Source organism: Cydia pomonella, chromosome 15 (genome assembly GCF_033807575.1).
Source record: "Cydia pomonella isolate Wapato2018A chromosome 15, ilCydPomo1, whole genome shotgun sequence".
Lineage (NCBI taxonomy): Eukaryota > Metazoa > Arthropoda > Insecta > Lepidoptera > Tortricidae > Cydia > Cydia pomonella.
Genome location: NC_084717.1, coordinates 7,480,113 through 7,499,645, shown reverse-complemented (window position 1 = coordinate 7,499,645; position 19,533 = coordinate 7,480,113). Strand labels below are relative to the sequence as shown.

The 19,533-nt window shown below is 41.7% G+C and overlaps 1 protein-coding gene across 1 annotated transcript; it reads left to right on the top strand.

Annotated features, from left to right (window-relative positions):
- Positions 1 to 1,020: 1,020 nt before the first annotated feature.
- LOC133525678 (brachyurin-like) lies at positions 1,021 to 8,262 on the top strand. Its single transcript, XM_061862012.1, has 5 exons — positions 1,021 to 1,288; positions 5,786 to 6,059; positions 6,246 to 6,344; positions 6,895 to 7,088; positions 8,137 to 8,262. The coding sequence occupies exons 1-5, from the start codon at positions 1,076 to 1,078 to the stop codon at positions 8,239 to 8,241; spliced, it is 885 nt and encodes a 294-aa protein (XP_061717996.1). The 5' UTR covers positions 1,021 to 1,075; the 3' UTR covers positions 8,242 to 8,262.
- The last annotated feature ends 11,271 nt before the right edge of the window (positions 8,263 to 19,533 follow it).

The window sequence follows — 19,533 nt, the reverse complement described above, 5'->3', positions numbered from 1 at the left end:
CGTTAATTGCAATTAACCATTATAAATTGAACCGTAAACCGTAACGGACGGTTACAGTTCACGGTTCAATTTATAATGGTTAAGGGCCAATAATGGTTAATTGCATTAACGTTTCGGCCAACACTGACCCCCAACATGCACTTCGCACGTAGCCAGTATATATTATCCTACTCTTTGTTCCGCACACCAACTTAAAAAAAATATCGAAATAGAATTGCTCAACATTATTGAACGAATCTATCTAATTCTTTTAATCCGATATCTTTATTATAATGATAACCAACCCCAATTATCTATCTAATTACGTAGTCGGCCAAGCAGTATGTCTAATACAGCATACTTTACTTGTAAAACGATAAGAAGGTACTTATCCTACAATTAATGCCGAAATCGATCAATACGGCTATAGTTTGAGTCTTGGGAAATGCCATCGCATTATTATGACGGATATCATTCCATAAGAGGAAAGAGGACGGTCGATTCTCCATACAAACGTAGTCCCCATTTTTCTCTCTGGATATTGATATTTTGGAAAATATTTTTACATAATTTGATGTATATTAATCATCCCCTATGTTTGACTTTTTTCGATTTTTGTATTATTATGAAAATTAGGAGCGAAAAACAGATTTCATACAAAATTGAAATGCGTCTAACTCCTATAAGTAATAAATAAATATTCGAAAAAATACGTATAATAAACATACGTAGGGGCATAGCTGTGGTTGATATACAACATATCGTGTCAAAATATTTTCAATAATGTTAATATCCACAGAGGAAAATGAGGAATACGTTTGTATGAAAAGGTGATTTCGCGCGGGTCCTTCACTTTCGTCTTAAGGATGTGAAAAGGGGAGTGGAATTTACAATGAGAGTATCAATTCCACGCAGACGATATCGCGGACAGACACTAGTTAATTATATATAGATATGTTTAATTAACAACAGATTAACTGCAGTCACTGATTTTGCAACCGATTAATCAAATTAAATCTTGACATAATCTATAGCCATGATCAAAATTGTTCGTCATAAAAGAACTACACCCACAAAACGTTTTGCAGTTGACATTATGAAGCTATTACTGGTAACTTTGCTGGTAGTGTCCGCTTATGCGGAGTACACCGAGGACACTGCAAGTACTCTTACCGCTTTCGGGTACTTGACTAGGTACGGTGTGCCTCGCTTGGAAGCAATCAAGGCGGCTGAGGAGGCCTATAACAATAATCCGGAATCTAGGATTGTAGGTGGTGCTGCCTCATCGCCCGGACAATTCCCTTACCAAGTAAGTTAGAACACTAAGGCCGAAGAGTACCTACTAGTTTTAGCAGTGTATAATTGATCGATAGGAAAGCGATTTTTGGAAAATGTACGGGTTAGATTTTAACCTTTTGAACGCTTTCTCTCTCGCATTAAAATGTGGCATACACGCCAACATCTCAACTAGTGAGAAACGAATTTAAACCTTACCTATTAACAGTAATATTGCTTTGACAGCGTCTGCCATGACGCCTTTCGTTCAAAGCAATAAGCAATGTGGCATACACGCCAACATCTCAACTAGTGAGAAACGAATTTAAACCTTATCTGTTAACAGTAATATTGCTTTGACAGCGTCTGCCATGACCCCTTTCGTTCAAAGCACTGACATAAATGTACTACGTACTAGACAGGTTATCGAGAACAAATAGTGTCCGCCATTTTCGACGTTTGACGTCTGTCACTAAGCTAAAGAATATAAGCATAGGTGGTCAGACGCGAAACTGTTATGACATTTTCTGTCTACATACTGAGTGCACTGTAAAGAATCTAGATAAAATTTATTTGTTTCCTTACATGAAAAATTCAAATTGTTTTACGTATCTGTGTGACAGTGACAACATTAAAATTTATAAAAATAGCCATAAATTCTTTCAATTTGACTCTCGTACTCGTAGCATTTTTTATCAAATCGCGCTTGTAGCATATTATACTTTTTGAATATAAGAAAAACGCTACAAAAAATTACGAGATAAAGAGTAATATATCATCATTGTGTAAATATTCTGCAAACAATAAGGTAGGTAGAGTCTGGCTACTGAAATATTACACAATATTATGGCGGGTGTAACCTGTAAATCTATGAAATGTACCCGGCTGGTTACATAATATATACCTAGGGATGTACTAAAGGAAAGAAAAACAAGAGAGTTCCTTGATATATGTTTTATTTCTTCTTTCAAAACTCCTACATACCCTAAAAATTCAACTTCTAGCTCAGTCTGCTAACGGTAGAGCTGTTGGTTCATTTATATCTGTATTCTTACACTATAGGATAAATCACCAACAAACTAGTTGTTTAATTAAATTTTATTCTGGTAAATATTATATGAAAAGTTACACCTAAGCATTAAATTTGGCGAGCAACACTGTCCATCAGACCTTAGTAAACCTTGATTATGATATTAAAATTATTCATTATAAATGTGACAAAAGCAAAAGGTTACCGATCTATGACAATGACAAAACTTGTTCTACAAGTAAACTATGAGCTTCTTAAGGGCTACCTAAGGGTTTTCTAAGGGTTTCCAAAAGATTTCCTAAGGGCCAACACATACCTGCTGCCACAGACGATGATTATTCCTCCGAATTAACTCCTCTGCATTCCGCCTGACGAACAAGACAGACGACAGAAAAGTCTGCTGCAGTCAAAAATAGCATTTGGGTTGGAACTCGTAACAATGGCCGTGAAGGCGTCCCGAACTGGACGAAGAGAAGACCCGTCTCTTACATCAGCCTGCCACGCTCAAGGGCACGCTCCTCTTTCCTCAGCAACTTGGCAAAGGAAAGCAACATTTGCCTCGACCTATTAAAATCTGGAAAGAATAAATAACTTAGTCTTCCGAATTTGGATTAAGCTGGTTTGCAATGAAAACACTTTGTGAGAATTGCTTACCCAGAAACCAAATCTGAATCTCCGGAACTATATAATATATTCGTATGGCGACAATAAATTTCCACGCTGAGTTTTATAAATATCTATTTTAATTTTGTAACAAATCAGTATTCTGACACTAACCCATGCCGTCTTTTCTTCTCCTTCTTTTTTTCCCTACATTTCAAATTTAGTGCTCTTTTCAGCCAGAACTGTGTGTTGTCAGTCAAATTGTGCTACCTTTTAAAACATGTAGGTTTCATTACCTAACGACACAATATCCAGAAAGAAATGCTTAAATACAACTATTTATATTTGTAACTAAACTAATTAAATTAAATCATGTTTCATATTTCTAAAAAAAATATAACACTAAGAGAAATAAAAAAAAACAACGAAGTCACGCTAACACCACTAGATGTCGCTATGTGACACGGGAAATTTGAGAAATCTTGGGCTGGTCACACTATGTGTAGTAGGTATTATAGTTTTGATTCTAGAAAATATGTTTGATTTTCTGGGCACACGTAAGGTACCTAAGGAAATAAGTTAACATACATTGACGTGCACTCAAAGTCAGCTCATGTATTTTCTACCTCTATGTAAAGTACAAAGATATATATAGACATGTTCCGCCAAGATATTTTTATATATTTTATAACAATTTACTACTGGCCAGTCATTTCACAGATTTCTTCTAAATATTAGTTTTCAGTAACTCGTTACGTTCCAATGTTTCGATTTTATCGATATTTTCCTGAACTTCTAGTTTATCCTTTTCTTTACACACTTGTTCAGTTCATGAGATTCAGGTATTAATAAATTCACGTACTTAATCAGACATACGTTAATGTTAGAACTAGTACTTAAAGTATCAAAATATTAACAGAGCACCAACCTACTAAATTGTTTACGACTTGTAAACATTGCCGTTTTTCGTTATACAACGCTTCACATCGACTTCGGACATTATCGTAATTATTTATGAGCTTAAATAATAGTTTGCGGATCTCACTCGGTATAGTCATTATTAATATTATTTAAAATAAACCCCTTATAAACCGCGAACAATTTGAATGAATGACATAAATTGACAACAGACTTTTAGCTTTTTTTTTTAATAGACAATTGGTGATACAATATGAAAATATCTGTCAACAATATTTCGCTAGCCAGACTCTAATCATTAGTACCTGTACCTACGTGTTACATCTGCGAAATGTAATCTATGATCCAAAGAAAATGGCGTAACACCGCGAGTGTATAAAGTTATTAGAGTACATTTTCATAACGCACAAAGGCATTTTTTTTAAATTTTGTCACATGTGTGGCATCTCTTCAGTAGTCGGAGACATCCTAAACGAAATGAAGTGCCGGCACTTCATTGAGGTGCGGAAACATTTTTTAGGGATGCCGACTCTAATACTAATACCTCAATGGTTCAAAGGGTTAAATTGTTTTTAAGTAGATAGCGCTTTAATAAGGGTCCATATTGGGTTGCATAAAAGTTTAAGTCATATCTTTGATAGGTACGCATAACAACTTGTGTCATAATCAGAGATCGGACTAATTTGCGTCATTGCTCGCAATAATCTGGACATGACTCCAAAATTAATCAAATATGTTTAATTAATTTCTTACTTGACTTAAATTTTAATTCCTAGTCAATAAATACAAAAGTTTGTTAAAGTATAGATTTATTAACGAAAATAATCAGTATTTTTTCCAAAATTTCTGCAGTCAGTCTATTTCTTTTTACATCAAAAATATACTTAAGTGCTGAAAAACTTCGCTCGCACTCCACTGATGTTAATGGGGCAAACTTAAGTAGTTTTATATATATTTTCTGTTCTTTGTTTAGATTATCCCGATTTTGAGGTTATCGCCCACAACTTAGAACAGAAAATAAACTCTGAATTATACTGGAATAATAATATTCCTATAAAACTACTTAAGTTTGCCCTATTAACATCAGTGGAGTGCGAGCAGAGTTTTTCAGCACTTAAGTATATTTTTGATGTAAAAAGAAATAGACTGACTGCAGAAAATTTGGAAAAAATACTGATCATTTTCTTAATAAATCTATACTTTAACAAACTTTTGTATTTATTGACTAGGAATTAAAATTTAAGTCAAGTAAGAAATTAATTAAATGATTACATATTTGATTAATTTTGGAGTCATGTCCACATTCTTGCGAGCAATGACGCAAATGTGTCCGATCTCTGGTCATAATCTCAGTGTCTTGTACAAATGAAAAGTCATATTACATATGTATATTGTGTCATACATTTTTAGCCATAATATTTGATGACATATATATCAGTTGTCATTGTTTTTATGCATACCTAACGAACCTAAGCTAAAATTTTATGCGAATTAAATTAATGACTATAAAAATTATGACAAAACTCATTTATGACAAAAACCCAGTTATGCGCAGGAATAAATCTGACTAAAGATTTTTATGACTTACAATTTTATGCATAAAGTATTATGAGAATTAAAAATATGACAAAAGTGGTTATGCGACCAGAAGAAGTCCCCTTTAATGATGTTGCCGGGGGTTTTCAGTGATACCAAAGTAATAAATCTATATAAAATCACCGAAACATATATTTACCAGTAGGTACCTACACTATAGATTTTATCATTCACGAAGACGCGTAACTTGACTCGTAATGTCATGTTATTAAAGATTAGATTTGACAAATCTGATGCGCGTCATCGTGGATGTCACGAACTATAAGGACCTATTATAGCCGAAACATTTTAATTTAGTAAAGGTCCGTTCAGTTTTAATTACTTCACCTTTGTGAGAGATTGTAGTCTGAACAAGGTCTGAACCTATAATTATTGCACGTGCAGGCTGGCCTTCTAATTGACCTCATCGGCTTTACCGGCCAAGCGGTCTGCGGGGCCGTACTCGTCAACAACCAACGCCTGCTGACGGCTGCCCACTGCTGGTCCGATGGGCAGCACCAGGCCTGGCGCTTTACAGTAGTGCTGGGTACCGTGCAGCTGTTCACGGGTGGCACCAGGCTTCAGACCAGCGTTGTAGTGACCCATCCCAGTTGGCTCCCAGCGCTCATTCGCAACGACATTGCTGTTATTTACTTGCCTACGGCGGTTGCTACGTCAGGTATGTGCCCGCCATCGTCATTTATTCTATAGATTTCGCTACATCGTTTATCATGTCGATTTTATGCAACTTTTAGCACCATATAACCTAGTACACAACAGGTACAAACTGTACAGTAACCCTGTAAGGTACCCTGGTACCTTCTCAGTCAATGCCTTGTCGTAAAAACAATACTTTTGTTTTCAGCAACTATTGCCCCTATCGCTCTGCCGTCAGGATCCCAGCTGAGCGAAACCTTCGCTGGCGAAATTGCCATTGCTTCTGGATTTGGTCTGACTTCTGATGGTAAGTCGTACGTATTAAATAAGAAAGTCCAGATTTCTATGATACCATAATTATTTTTACTCCGGAGAGTAACTATAGCCATCGGGATTAACTGGGTACATATACATAATGTCATTTGGTTGGTTTTAGCTATTAACCGTTCTCGTTTTTAGGGTTCCGTACCCAAAGGGTAATAAAAACGGGACCCTATTACTAAGCCTCCACTGTCCCTCTGTCTGTTTCTCTGACTGCCTGTCTGTGACCAGGCTGTATCTCATGAACCGTGATAGATAGACAGTTGAAATGTTCACAGATTGGCTAAAATAGATTAAAGTAGATTAATCTTACGGTGTCTGCTTTTCTTTTCGATTTATGTAGAGTCAGACCAAGATAAGTTGGCAGAGATTTTGATAGCCCAGCCTGTGCAAGTGTTAAGTAAACGTCAAAATTTCACAGAAGTTTGACGTTTAAGATAACACTTGCACTGTCTGGGCTGCCAAAATTGGTGTCAACTTATCTTGGTTTGACTCTACATTTGAGCTGAAGAAGTGTGTTCCTATTTGCATTGCAGGCGGTTCCCTCACAACCAACCAGTATCTCAGTCACGTCACGCTTAACGTGATCACCAACAGCGCCTGTTCCATCGGCTTTCCATTCGTGATCCAAGAGTCCAACATCTGCACCAGCGGGTTCGGCGGTGTGGGCACCTGCAGCGGTGACTCTGGTGGACCTTTGGCTGTGTACAGGGACGGAAGACCTATTTTGGTGAGTTGAACATCTATTTAAAATAGCGGTATTTTAGATCGATGGAGTTGAAGTCGCAGGAATAATGCAATGAACTATTCCTTCTCAAGACGGATAAATTTTGTAAAGGGACGGGGCTCGGGGAGCGATAGAAATAGTCAAGCGATTGATTTTATAAGAGCATAAGGACCCTTTAGGCATGCAAAGTCACAAATTCTCGCCATGTTCTCGCCACTCGACTAGCCTTTAGTGCGACAGTGACAGTAGCGTTTCGTTCGCTACGGAGCGTTAACGATTGAAACGTTGGCTACGTAACCAGAGGACCTAGCCAACTGAATTTTTGTGATGGAAAACGCCAATCGAAAGTGAAATAAAATCGAAATCGGAAGTATGGAAACCATCACGTGACTTTTCCTAGCATCTGTCATCACGATACCCCGATATATTTTTTCTTTTTGATCGTTGTTGTACGATTGTTATGATAGGCTCTCTGTAACCGGAGGACTGATTTTTTTGACTCTATAAAAAAGAACCGTAATAAAACTATACAGTGTGTAAATTCAATACCTTCAAGCGGTGCTGGCATAGGACCTAAGAAGTATATTAAGATTACTTTTGTTTAGAAATACAATGATTTAAAACATTAACCGTATAAAATAATTCCGCAACGCTTAAGCGACGAGATACGAGCTTTTTATTGTAACTGTCAACGCTTGTTGACAGCTTGACAGGTAGTATAAAAGCCCATATCTCGTAATGTCTCGTAATGTTGTCTATTAATGTTTGCAGTAGGTAAGTACATTGCTGTTCGGTATTTTTTTTAAAATTAAGTACGCTGTCATTTTTAAGTGTAACTTTAAAAAAACTTCTTATTCATAATAACACGGGTAAATTATAAATTCTTTATCTGGTTTAATTTATTGCCCGTATTGGATTTACACACTGCATTGTTTTGATCATTATGTGTTTCTGCCTCCTGGTTAATTAATTAATTATAAGTATTATTTTGTCCTCATGTTGCTTTTGTGTGGTTAAACATTTTTCATTAAGTGCATTTTTTTAACTCTAGGTTGGAATCACATCTTTCGGCATCGCGTTCGGCTGCCAGCTGATTTTCCCATCAGCATTCGCCAGGGTGACTTCATTTACCGACTTCATCAACACACACCTGTAAAGTAAAGAATGTGATAGCCAACTCGTATTTATTTTGTGACAGAATGTACCTACTTATTATTAAGTTCGACATCTTTGCTCAACCCATTAGCACCCAAATTTTGCTTACCAATAAGGCTCTTAGTATTTATATTGTCATTCATCAGATTGATTGGTCAGGCGAATAAACTTCCAGGTCAAGGCCAAAAGTATCTGTATCAGTCGTTGACATGACCATGACACTCCCTTTATCATTGGTCGTATTGTAAGAAATGTTTCAGAACGCATAGTAATTTAGACAAACATGGGGCCGATTTTTGAATTTTGAGCGCTCGATTTCGTCACTTGAAAGTCTGTGTATTTGTGTAATTCGCGAAATGCTAATTTTTGACCACTGTTTAGTTGACTTTATAATAAATGCTTAGTAGTGGAGATACTGTTGAAGGGAGTCACACGATCGAGCACTCGAAATTCAAAAACTAGCCACCATTGTGATTTGAGGTTTTCTTGTACTGGCCGGGCTGTATTGTGCAGAATTGTGTGAAAGCGGTAGCTTCGTTTAGCGCAGCGGACCGAAAGTTGACGCTTTCCGGCCGGAGGGCATAAAATACCAACACGAGTAATAGAAAAATATGCGAATACCTACGAATTCTAGGATGTTCCGTCGATTATCTTATGGTATAGATTCCATCATCAGATTTCAATTCTGACAGAAAATAAGTGAGTTCTATATTTGAAAACAAAAGAAAAATCGAAAAATGGAGTTGATCTCTTGATTCATTTTAATAAAATGTCAGGCTAAGAATCCAAACCCTTCGCCGTAAATTGTCTAAATAGATATTGCTTTTGTTGTTTGTTGTGCGATGGCAATGTATCAACCGACATCCGCACAGGGGACTGTCAGTCAAGCAGTCGCCTGGAACAACCCAATGCTATTAGATAGCAAATTTCAACGGACCCCCGCATGCACCGTTCCGACCCCTCACAGATGTCGTATCGTATCAATTTGCAGTGCAAGGGGGTTCAGGATAAAATGGAGTCTGGGCCTACGGCCTGCAGCAAACACTGACAACCTCTTTAGTTATGCCGACAATGTATTCAGATTCAATTCGCATGCTACTCTGTTAGTTTGCCCGTCACTTTTCGGTAGACGTTTTCGAGTATAAATAAGTGAGTGGATTTATTATGAATTCTTGATCGTTAGTAGTCTGCTCAGTTAACGAATATATCAGTACAAAATGCACATATAATTAATTTAACGATGTAGTGAACTTTGCTAAACATTACCACCGCTGTTTATTTGACTACATACAAGGTGATAATAAAAGGGTCATTTGACTCACTTATTTTATGTCGATGCATTCCAAATTGCATACAAATTAATGTGTGCGGGAGTGGACAAAACGAGTCCAACATTTTAGCAAAACTTGACTTAAACTCGTGGTTTTATTTAATGGTTAGCTTCAGTGTCGGGCTCGGCCCGTGGTTCAACCATTTCTGCTGCTTTACCTTTGACGATTTGATTGATAAATCGTTGAATATTTAACAGTGCATGCTGAATCCGCTGGAAACAAAGAGATTTGATTGGCTGTCTCCGGGCTAGGACAAGCTGCGTCTCGTTCGCTTGTTACTGGTTGACTAACCAAACATGACCCACCCGACATTCTAAGCAATATGCCATCACAAACTCCTATCTAACTCAAAAATACAACAGTGTAATCTACTCTACCTTCCGCCCCTTGGGCGGAGGTGGGTCCATGTGCAAGGAATAATTTGCGACCGGTCGCTGCTTGCGATGGGTCTGTCTCTATGGTAGCTACCTGTCCGGTAGTTAGCATGGTGAACGGTCTCGGGGGGAGCACAAGTTGCGGAGAACCTCGAGGCAAAACTGGTTGTGCTCCTTCCCGAGGTTACTGCCTGTTAACTGCCTGGTTCTACCGTAGAAACAGGCAGAACGGAAACAACCAGTTGGGCCACCTTGGGGTAAGCTTTACAACGGATCGAACATCGGGCTCGGAGGTAGGTGTTGTCATCCGCATGACTCCATCTACAACTGGGCCAGGTAGGTGAACCAGTGTAAAGAATACCCTCCATGTAATCCCAACCTATCCCTATCCCTCAGATGGGTCTTTATTTGCGTGCCAATACTGAGAAGCCACTGTAGGAGCGTCTTCTTTAACGGAGGCGAGCCTACAGTGGCGGGAAGGTTGGAGGCGCCCCAAATAATGATCCATATCCCGTATAATCAGCCGTAAGCGATGACGTGGCATGTCGCAGCGGGCTTCTCATCCACAAAGAAGGATGATTAGCGGTAGAATGCCACCCGCGTGTTTGTGCCGTGCGCGGGGACCCGTACGGGTGGAGAAGGAGGTCCTGGGAGCAGGTTTTTCGAAGCGGGGGTCTGTAGTCGTTATCCCCGTTAGACGAAGTTCCTTTGGCTCTAGATTCATCTCACACGGGAGGTCTTGTCTTAGCCAGTCAAGATCAATCGGCTGTTGTGTCCAGTCAGATGGCCGCATGGCGAGTGTCCTGGGGTGTAGGGGTCTGTAATCGGCGGAGCACGATTCCTGTGTCGGCTGTGGAGCTGACTATGGTTTTGGCACCGTGCGGATTCATGGGCAACGCACTCTGGGATGCTATAGCAGCCTGGTATCCCTGATGTGTCAAAGCATCCCAAATATGAGGCTCCAGGGAGGGTGGGGAGCCAGTCTGCTGAAAATTTCAATGGAGGTTTTATGGAGAACAATCTACCTAAAACGACGGAAGCAGGAGGAAAAGCCGGACCCGTACGGGATGAGGCAAAGGCGCTTAGCGCAAAGGCTGCCGCACCAGCTGGTAGTGGGCCTGTCCCTGACAGGAACGCGAGAGCAGGTGGCGACAGAGTGTGGAGGTCCGCAAGGACGGAGGACGCGCACGGCGCGAAAGCCAGGGGCCATGGTGGAGCAGGCCACTCCAAAGGTACCACCCGACCTTTTCCCCAAGGGTTGAAAAGCGGATGCGTTCAGCAAGTTCCCCTAGGGGGACCGACTAGCGCAGGTGCCGGAGGAGTAGGCAGCGGAACAATGGCCTACTGCGAGAAGCGAGCGGGAGCACCGCTTCCAAATCCTGCTGGCAATGCTCCGGGCGCCTTTGACGGCACGGCCATGCCTACGGGCGTGGGCATGCAGTCGGGTGGAGGAGCCGCTATGTCCAGGAGGCAGAAGAGGCGTGCGAAGGCGCGAGCAAAGGTGGACGCACAACCGGTAGCCGGACCCTCCACAAGTGGGGCGGGAAGGCTACAGAATAAAAGGCCGCTGGGGGCCAGTGGCGACTCGTCTCTGCTCGCTGGTGACTCCAAAAGAACGAGGGTGGGGGGGTCGTTCGCGGAAGTTGCAGCGAGCGAGAAGATGGCCATCGTCCCAGTGGCCTTTCCAGCCGTAAAGGTGGTGCAGGAGCATATGCCGGCCATCATAGGAGCCCTGCTCCTATTTCTTGATGAGGCCGCCGAACCCATGCCCGACATCACGCTAGGCAACCTCGTGGGGGGCGCGCTCCACGTGACCTGCAAGGGGAGGGATGCCGCGGCATGGCTCAGCACGGTAATCGGAGGTGGGGAGATTGCCGGGCTGCGCCTGAAGGTCGTGAGTGCCAAGGATCTGCCGAAACCGGTCAAGATGGCCTGGAGAACGATGATCGATGGCAGTCAGGACATCGCGAGGGCCCTCAGAGTGTTGCAGAAGAAACACCCCGGACTGCGCACAAGTGAGTGGAAAATAGTCGACACCGTGGGGTCGGGGCCGACCACCAGGCGTATCGTACTGATGGACCGGGTGTCGGCCACCGTCATCAAGGAGGCCGACTATGTTCTGCACTCGGGGCTCGACACCAGCCACTTCAAGCTCCTGGAAGAAGGGAGGGAGCAGGGGCTTGGGGGGGCTGAGGTCGAGCCTTGCGGGGAAGCAAGGGAGGGGGGGGAGGTAGCCCAAGAGGCTACGGTAGCTGTGGCGACAGGGGGGGGCCCGGAACAGGAGGCGCTGCTAACCAGTGGCGCACCTGTGGAGGAGGCTGGGGGCCAGTTGGAGGAGGCGGGGAGCATGGTGCAATTCGGGGAGGACTATGCCGGACCGCGCATGGCTCGAGAGTCGTCACCGATCTCATCGATGGCGGGCTCAGAGGATTTGCGTGGCCTAGCGGAACTCTACCTGGAGGGCACCATGTCACCCATGTCCTTCGACGACACGGTCCAGGAGGTGGCTGCTGATCTCAGCACCACCAAACAGTAAAACGCCGAAATGGAGGGTCTAAGGTGTGTACAAATAAATCTTCAACACAATAAAGCAGCCACCGCCCTTCTGGCTAGGCAGTTAAAAAGCGACAAGTTTGATATTGCCCTTATTCAAGAACCATATATCTACAAAGGCGAGATAAGAGGCTTAAACGGTACTGGCGGGACATTGCTTTATGTTTGTCCTGAGAGTAATATGAGGACATGTATTTATGTTAAAAATGGCATTGATGCTATGCTTCTACATGCTTTCTGTTCCAGGGATCTGACTACGGTCAAGATCCAAAACAAGGGGGGGGGTAAGGCACTAATCATCTCATCAGCCTACCTTCCCTACGAGGCAGCGGATCCGATCACTGGGCAGCTACGGGATCTTGCTGACTACGGCAGCCAAGCGAACACCGACCTGATCATTGGCTGCGACGCGAACGCGCATCATGTCATCTGGGGAAGCTCGGACGTCAACAGAAGAGGGGAGAAGGTACTGGATTTTCTGGTAAGCTCTTCCTTACAATTATTAAATAAAGGCAATGAACCAACATTCGTTAATGCTAGACGGGGTGAGGTTATTGATATAACGCTAGCGTCCAACAACGCGAGCAATAAGATTAGTTCATGGTATGTCTCTGGGGAAATCTCTTTATCAGACCACAGATACATATGCTTTAGGTATAAGACTAAAACTCAATTAGGAACTATACGTAAACGGAATCCCAGGAACACCGACTGGTTAGCTTTTAAAAGCGACTTGAAGGTGGAACTAGGAGAGCCGAAAGGTAAGCTAAACTCTATCATTGACATAGAATTTGAAGCAGACAAAATAGTACAAGCTGTCTATACAGCCTGGTCTAACAACTGCCCGGAAAAGAAAATTCTGGCGAAGAGGGTGCCTTGGTGGAACCCGGAGATCGCAAAACTCCGGAAGGAAACCAGGGCAGTCTTCAACGATGCTAAAAGGACTAATGACTTTGAACATTACGCGCTAAAACTCACAGAATACAGCAAAGCTGTGAGGAAAGCAAAAAGAAAAGCATGGATGAACCATTGCGATCAAATCAGGTCCATACCGGAAGGTATGAGACTTACAAAAGCACTAGCCACGACAAAGTCAGTTCCGCTTACTTCCATTAGAAGAGGGGACGGAGGAATGACTGAAACGGGGTTAGAGACCCTTAAAGTTATGTGTACAACACACTTCCCAGGCTCGATAATACATCAGGGCGTAACGGACGATGTAGCAATCAGTGCAATGGAACAATCCAGTAGCACAACCAGGTACAACTGGGACACGTCTAAAAAAGTAGTAGATCACAATAAGATACAATGGGCACTATCAACATTTCAGCCATACAAAGCCCCGGGGCCAGATGGAATCTACCCCATACTACTACAAGAAGGTGCCAATGTACTAATACCACACTTAGGTAGACTGTACAGAGCGTGCATAGCCTTTGGACACGTGCCACGTGTCTGGAGGATGGTAAAAGTGACATACTTGCCTAAACCAGGCAAGGCAGATTACACAGAAGCCAAATCGTACAGGCCGATAAGTCTGTCATCATTTTTCCTTAAAACACTGGAGAAACTGGTAGACAGACACATAAGGGATGGTCCTCTTAAGAGACATCCACTACACCAATTGCAGTGTGCGTATCAGCCAGGTAAATCAACTGAAACAGCACTACACCTGGTGACAGCCAAAGCGGAACAGGCAATAGAAAATAAGGAACTATGCTTGGCCAGTTTTCTAGACGTGGAGGGGGCTTTTGACCGCACCACGTATCAGGCAATCAATACCGCAGCATCTAAACACGGCATAGAACCGACAATCTGCAGATGGATCGGTAACATGCTAAATAGCCGACTAATGAAATCTTCCCTTATGGGAGACGAAATATTAGCAACGGCCACGAAGGGCTGCCCACAAGGTGGAGTTCTGTCACCGACTCTCTGGAGTCTGGTAGTGAACTCACTGGTGGAAGAACTTAACAAAGGCCCAACATACACGGTAGGGTATGCAGATGATTTAGTGATTCTTGTAAACGGGAAATTCCCGGGAACAGTATCAGGAATCATGAATACGGCACTGAAGCAAGTGGAGAGATGGTGCAACAGCCATCAACTCTCTATCAACCCAGGCAAAACAGTGGTAATACCGTTTACCAGGAAAAAGACCCTCAATGGCATGGAGCAACTGAAGCTTTATGGAAGGGTACTGGAAATGTCCGATGAAGTGAAATATCTAGGTGTAACACTAGATAAAGAACTGAACTGGAGGAAGCATGTCGAACTTACCACAACCAAGGCGCTGAGAGTGTTTGGAATGTGTAGAACGGCATATGGGAAAACATGGGGTTTAAACCCAAAGGTACTAAGATGGATCTATACCATGATGGTAAGACCTATCATTTTGTACGGATGCCTGGCATGGTGGACAAGGACACTAAAGAGCACATGCAGGGAGAACCTTATGAAAATACAGAGAACAGCATGCATGGCTATTACCGGGGCGTTTAAAACAACGCCAACAGCGGCGATGGAGGTACTGCTAGACCTCCCGCCGCTACATCTGGTGATACAATCTGAGGCGCGGAAATCGCTACACAGGCTGGCTCTAACCGGCCTATGGAGCGATAGCAAGCCAAAGACTAAACACACAAACATGGAATGTGACAATTTCATGGAAAGGATAACGAATATGGGCTGCGATAAGATGCAACCCAAGTTTGTGTTCCGTAAGAATTTTGAAGTTAAAGTTCCAACAAGGGCTGAATGGACCGAAGGTCTTCAAGCACCAAATTCGGATGAAAACGACATCATATGGTACACAGACGGGTCCAAGACAGTATCTGGTACGGGGGCAGGCATTTATGCAAATGACTTTAGTTGTAGCATAAGCATGGGTAATTACGCTACTGTCTTCCAAGCCGAGACGTACGCTATAATTGCCTGTGTGCATGAGAATATAGTTAGGCAAACCCAAGGGAAGAATATCTATATACTCAGTGACAGTCAGGCTGCACTCAAGGCGCTCAGGGCGCCCAGAGTGGACTCTAGACTGGTGTACAATGGTGTCCAAGCTCTGAACGAGCTTGGAAGACAAAATAGAGTGCAACTGGTATGGATTCCAGGGCACGAGGGATTCATAGGCAATGAAAATGCAGATGAACTTGCCAGAGCCGGATCCGCAAGTAACCACATAGGTCCGGAACCATTCGTGGGGCTCTCACAGGGAACCATTATAACGGCTATTAAAGACCACACTAGGACGAGACACCAAAAAGAATGGGACAGTCTGACGGGTCTAAAGCACTCAAAGCTCTTCATACAAGAAGTAGACTCCGGTTGGAGCAAAAAGCTATGGAAACTTAGCAGGAGACAACTCCAAATTATAACAGGGGTGTTTACGGGCCATTATGGGGTCAAAGGGGTTTTGGCCAGGATGGGACACTCTGACAACACCGATTGTCGAATGTGTGGTGAAGAGGAAGAGACAGTAACACACCTAATGTGTGAATGTCACGCCCTCGCCAGACAAAGAATGAAAGACTTTGGAGCAGGCTATCTGGAACCAAAGGAATTCAAAAGGCTACCCATAAGCTCCATCATCCGACACATGGAAATGGTCAAAAAGGCTCTTGAGTAGCTAATGGGTCTTTCCTTAGGGGGCAACTACACAAAAGATCCCTATGGGTCGAAGTGTATCCGCAAGGGCCCCCGGTAATCAGAAGATAAGATAAGATAAGATACCTTCCTCATAATAAGACTCATATTTGAAAATGCGTGAAGATAGTTCGACGCGGTGGACGTTCACAGGAATTATTGGGACAACGTCGAACCATGCATCGTTGTTCTAGCAGAAGCCAATTAAATGCAGCGAGGAAGTATTGTTCGTATTTTCTGATGCACCCGAGGTCATAATATAGCCATTCAAATTTATATTTTATTAAATAATATCTCGAAATAATCAATTGCTTTATTTTAAATACTGAAATAGGTATAGACATATTTAAGCACACATTAATATTTAATTGTAGGTACCTAGTTGCGGGTAAGTAGGTATCTACGGTGACGTTGGAATATGAGGGCTCAGGTTTTACTTCGTGGGTGGGTACCTACTTTTCGTGGAATTAATTGTATGTGCCTGGCTTAAATATTTTTCTAATCTCATTGCCAAAAAATTGATAAGCTCCGAAACTTTCATTGCCCGGCTTCCATATAAAATTAATTTGTTCCTGGCAACAAAAATACTGAAAAAAGCCACAGAAATCGTTGCTCACAAGGGTCCGAAGTAGGAAAGTGCAATTCCGTGTCCCAATGATTTTTTAAACAGGTTGCGTTGGTCGTCGTCGTCGATATAACTATGCACAGCTTTCAAATGCAGTTTTGTTTTATTTTATCACGCATAAAATGAGAGAACAGATAAAAGGATTGCCGCATCGTTCACTGCCATTTTGTTTATTCCCTTTCCACGGATATAAATATATTATATATTAAGTTTAGTGTGTAGGTAAGGTATGTTTAGTGTGTTTGGCCTAGTGACCCTGCCTATGAAGCTGATAGTCCCGGGTTCAAATCCTGGTAAGGGCATTTGTTCGTGTGATGAGCCTGGATATTTGTTCCTGAGTCATGGGTGTTTTCTATGTATTTAAGTATTTATAAATATTTATATATTATATATATCGTTGTCTAAGTACCCTCAACACAAGCCATATTGAGCTTACTGTGGGACTTAGTCAATTTGTGTATTAATGTCCTACAATAATTATTATATATTAAAAAATTATATTTATATATTAAAAAGCGGTGGTGGCCGAGTGGATATGACGTCCGACTTTCAATCCGGAGGTCGCGGGTTCAAATCCTGGCTCGTACCAATGAGTTTTCGGAACTTATGTACGAAATATCATTTGATATTTACCACTAGCTTTTCGGTGAAGGAAAACATCGTGAGGAAACCTGCATACATCTGCGAAGAAATTCAAAGGTGTATGTGAAGTCCCCAATCCGCATTGGGCTAGCGTGGGGACTATAGCCCGAGCCCTCTCGCACATGAGAGGAGGCCTGTGCCTAGCAATGGGACGTCGTATATAGGCTGAATTATTATTATTATTTGTTTATTTATTACTTTGCGATTCTTAGATATCTTAGCCATGTACCTACGTAGCAACTTATTTTTCTTGTTTCATGTGTTCATTTCATTCGGATAGCAATGGTAGGTACTTTTTATAACAAGTATGTAGATATATGTATAAGTGCGAGAGTGTCACATGAAACGACAGACGATAGGTTATAACCATCATATTCACGGATTACTTAAGCAAGGTTTAGACTAGCAAGAACTTGCATAATTTACGTTACATTGCCGACTACTAAGGACTAAGGTAAACTGCATCAAAAGTTTGATCAGATACCGCAATGTAATAAAAATTGCATGCAGGTTCTAGCTAGCCTAAACCTCGCTTTAGATAAACACGGCGAGAACTTGCATACAATATTCGATACATATATTTTTTAACCTCTATATAACGAAAATTGCATGCAATTTCTTGATCCATCTAAATGGGGCTTTAGCCTAATCATTAAGTAGGTACATAACATAACCTTCAGGTTCCAGAATAAAATGAAAATTGTGAAACTTTAGAAAGAACACTTTAAAAAAATTTGAAAGTCTAGTTCTCAAGATAAGAAGCGCAAAATAAGCTTTTACTTTGATTAAAAAACGAAATCTCGGCGTTTGAGTTTGCCTTACTGTTTTTTTTACAAAAAGCAAGATTTTTCTGTGTGTGTGCCAGTTCTTCCTCAGTTATAGGATATAAATCCCAAAAGAGCTCTCCTAGCGAGGCGTCCAAGAATTATAGCAACCGACAAAGAAATTTATGAGATAAATACAAGCCTGAGCAGCTTTGTGTCAAAAACTGGAAATTAGTAGCGGAGGTGCGAAAAAGCAGGTGCATTATTAAACGACTTTTGAACAAGATTCAATTTAAAACTTTATAAATTAGGAGATTACTCGGCTCAGGAGCTTAAGTCATTTATCCAAGTGCGATTCTTGTTATCTCGAGTTCATTGGCACATTCATTTAATGTAACTTTAAAGGCTGCCAAAAATTAATCTTAACGAGACTTAAGAATAAAATATACCTTTTTGGCTTTCAGAAATGTCAAGCTACTCCAAGCATGTTGTAGGCGATATCCTGCGTACTACCTACTTAACAAAGTGAACATTGATAGGTAATTAAAATTTTTGCGTACACGGGTAAGTATTTCACACACTTCACAGGTATTTTACAAAAAATCTGTAACATACGATTTTCTTATTACGGCATGTGAAAAAGTACCCTTGGAGTCTAAGAATGGTTTTCAACTTATACCTATATCTACCTAAGATGAGAGCTCATAGGGCATGCCATTTTTTACGATAAAATATTAACTTCTTGTTTCGTGGGTACTTAAAGTTCTAGGTACATTCAAAATTTCAATAAATTGCCTTTAAATGTTGTTCTAAAAACTGTGCAGCTAAAAGCCGTGCGTGACTATGAAAGCTGCTGTACGTTCACGAACGCTTTCCACGCTGGCCAATCTTCTGTTATTGTTCTTATGCTCCTATGAAATTGAATCACGTAGGATTTGCTACTTCGCTTGCTACGAATATTTAAACTCAAAATCGGGACACTAATGTCACGTTATTCGTAAAATGGCTGTTTCGGGAGTTCCTCAAAGGCTTTTAATCGTGTGCGTTATTCGCGGCGTTTCAGTCGCTCTCGCGGGCGGCACATTGTTTCATCTCAGTCGTGCCGCGTGCCGCTGACGTTTAATAAACTTGCCGAGGATTATAGAGTTAACGGTGATACGTTTTTGAAAACGAGGGTCGGCATGTCTTGATACTTGCTCAAGTGGTGTTTTTCTGAAGGTGTGATGCCGACATACCTCTCTTAACTTATCTCCCTTGCGATACTATGCGGAGAGAACGCCGCTAATGCCATGGGTTCCTTAGCACGGGCTGACTTGTTGAACGCAGTATTCCTTTTTTAATTTTTTGTAGGTAAGT

What these genes read in the sequence shown, in the direction of transcription:
- LOC133525678 (XM_061862012.1), top strand. Translation starts at nt 1,076, where the DNA reads ATGAAGCTATTACTGGTAACTTTGCTGGTAGTGTCCGCTTATGCGGAG. An exon ending in TACGGCGGTTGCTACGTCAG is followed by an intron (nt 6,060 to 6,245) that starts GTATGTGCCCGC and finishes TTTTGTTTTCAG; the next exon opens with CAACTATTGCCCCTATCGCT. An exon ending in GGGACGGAAGACCTATTTTG is followed by an intron (nt 7,089 to 8,136) that starts GTGAGTTGAACA and finishes TTTTAACTCTAG; the next exon opens with GTTGGAATCACATCTTTCGG.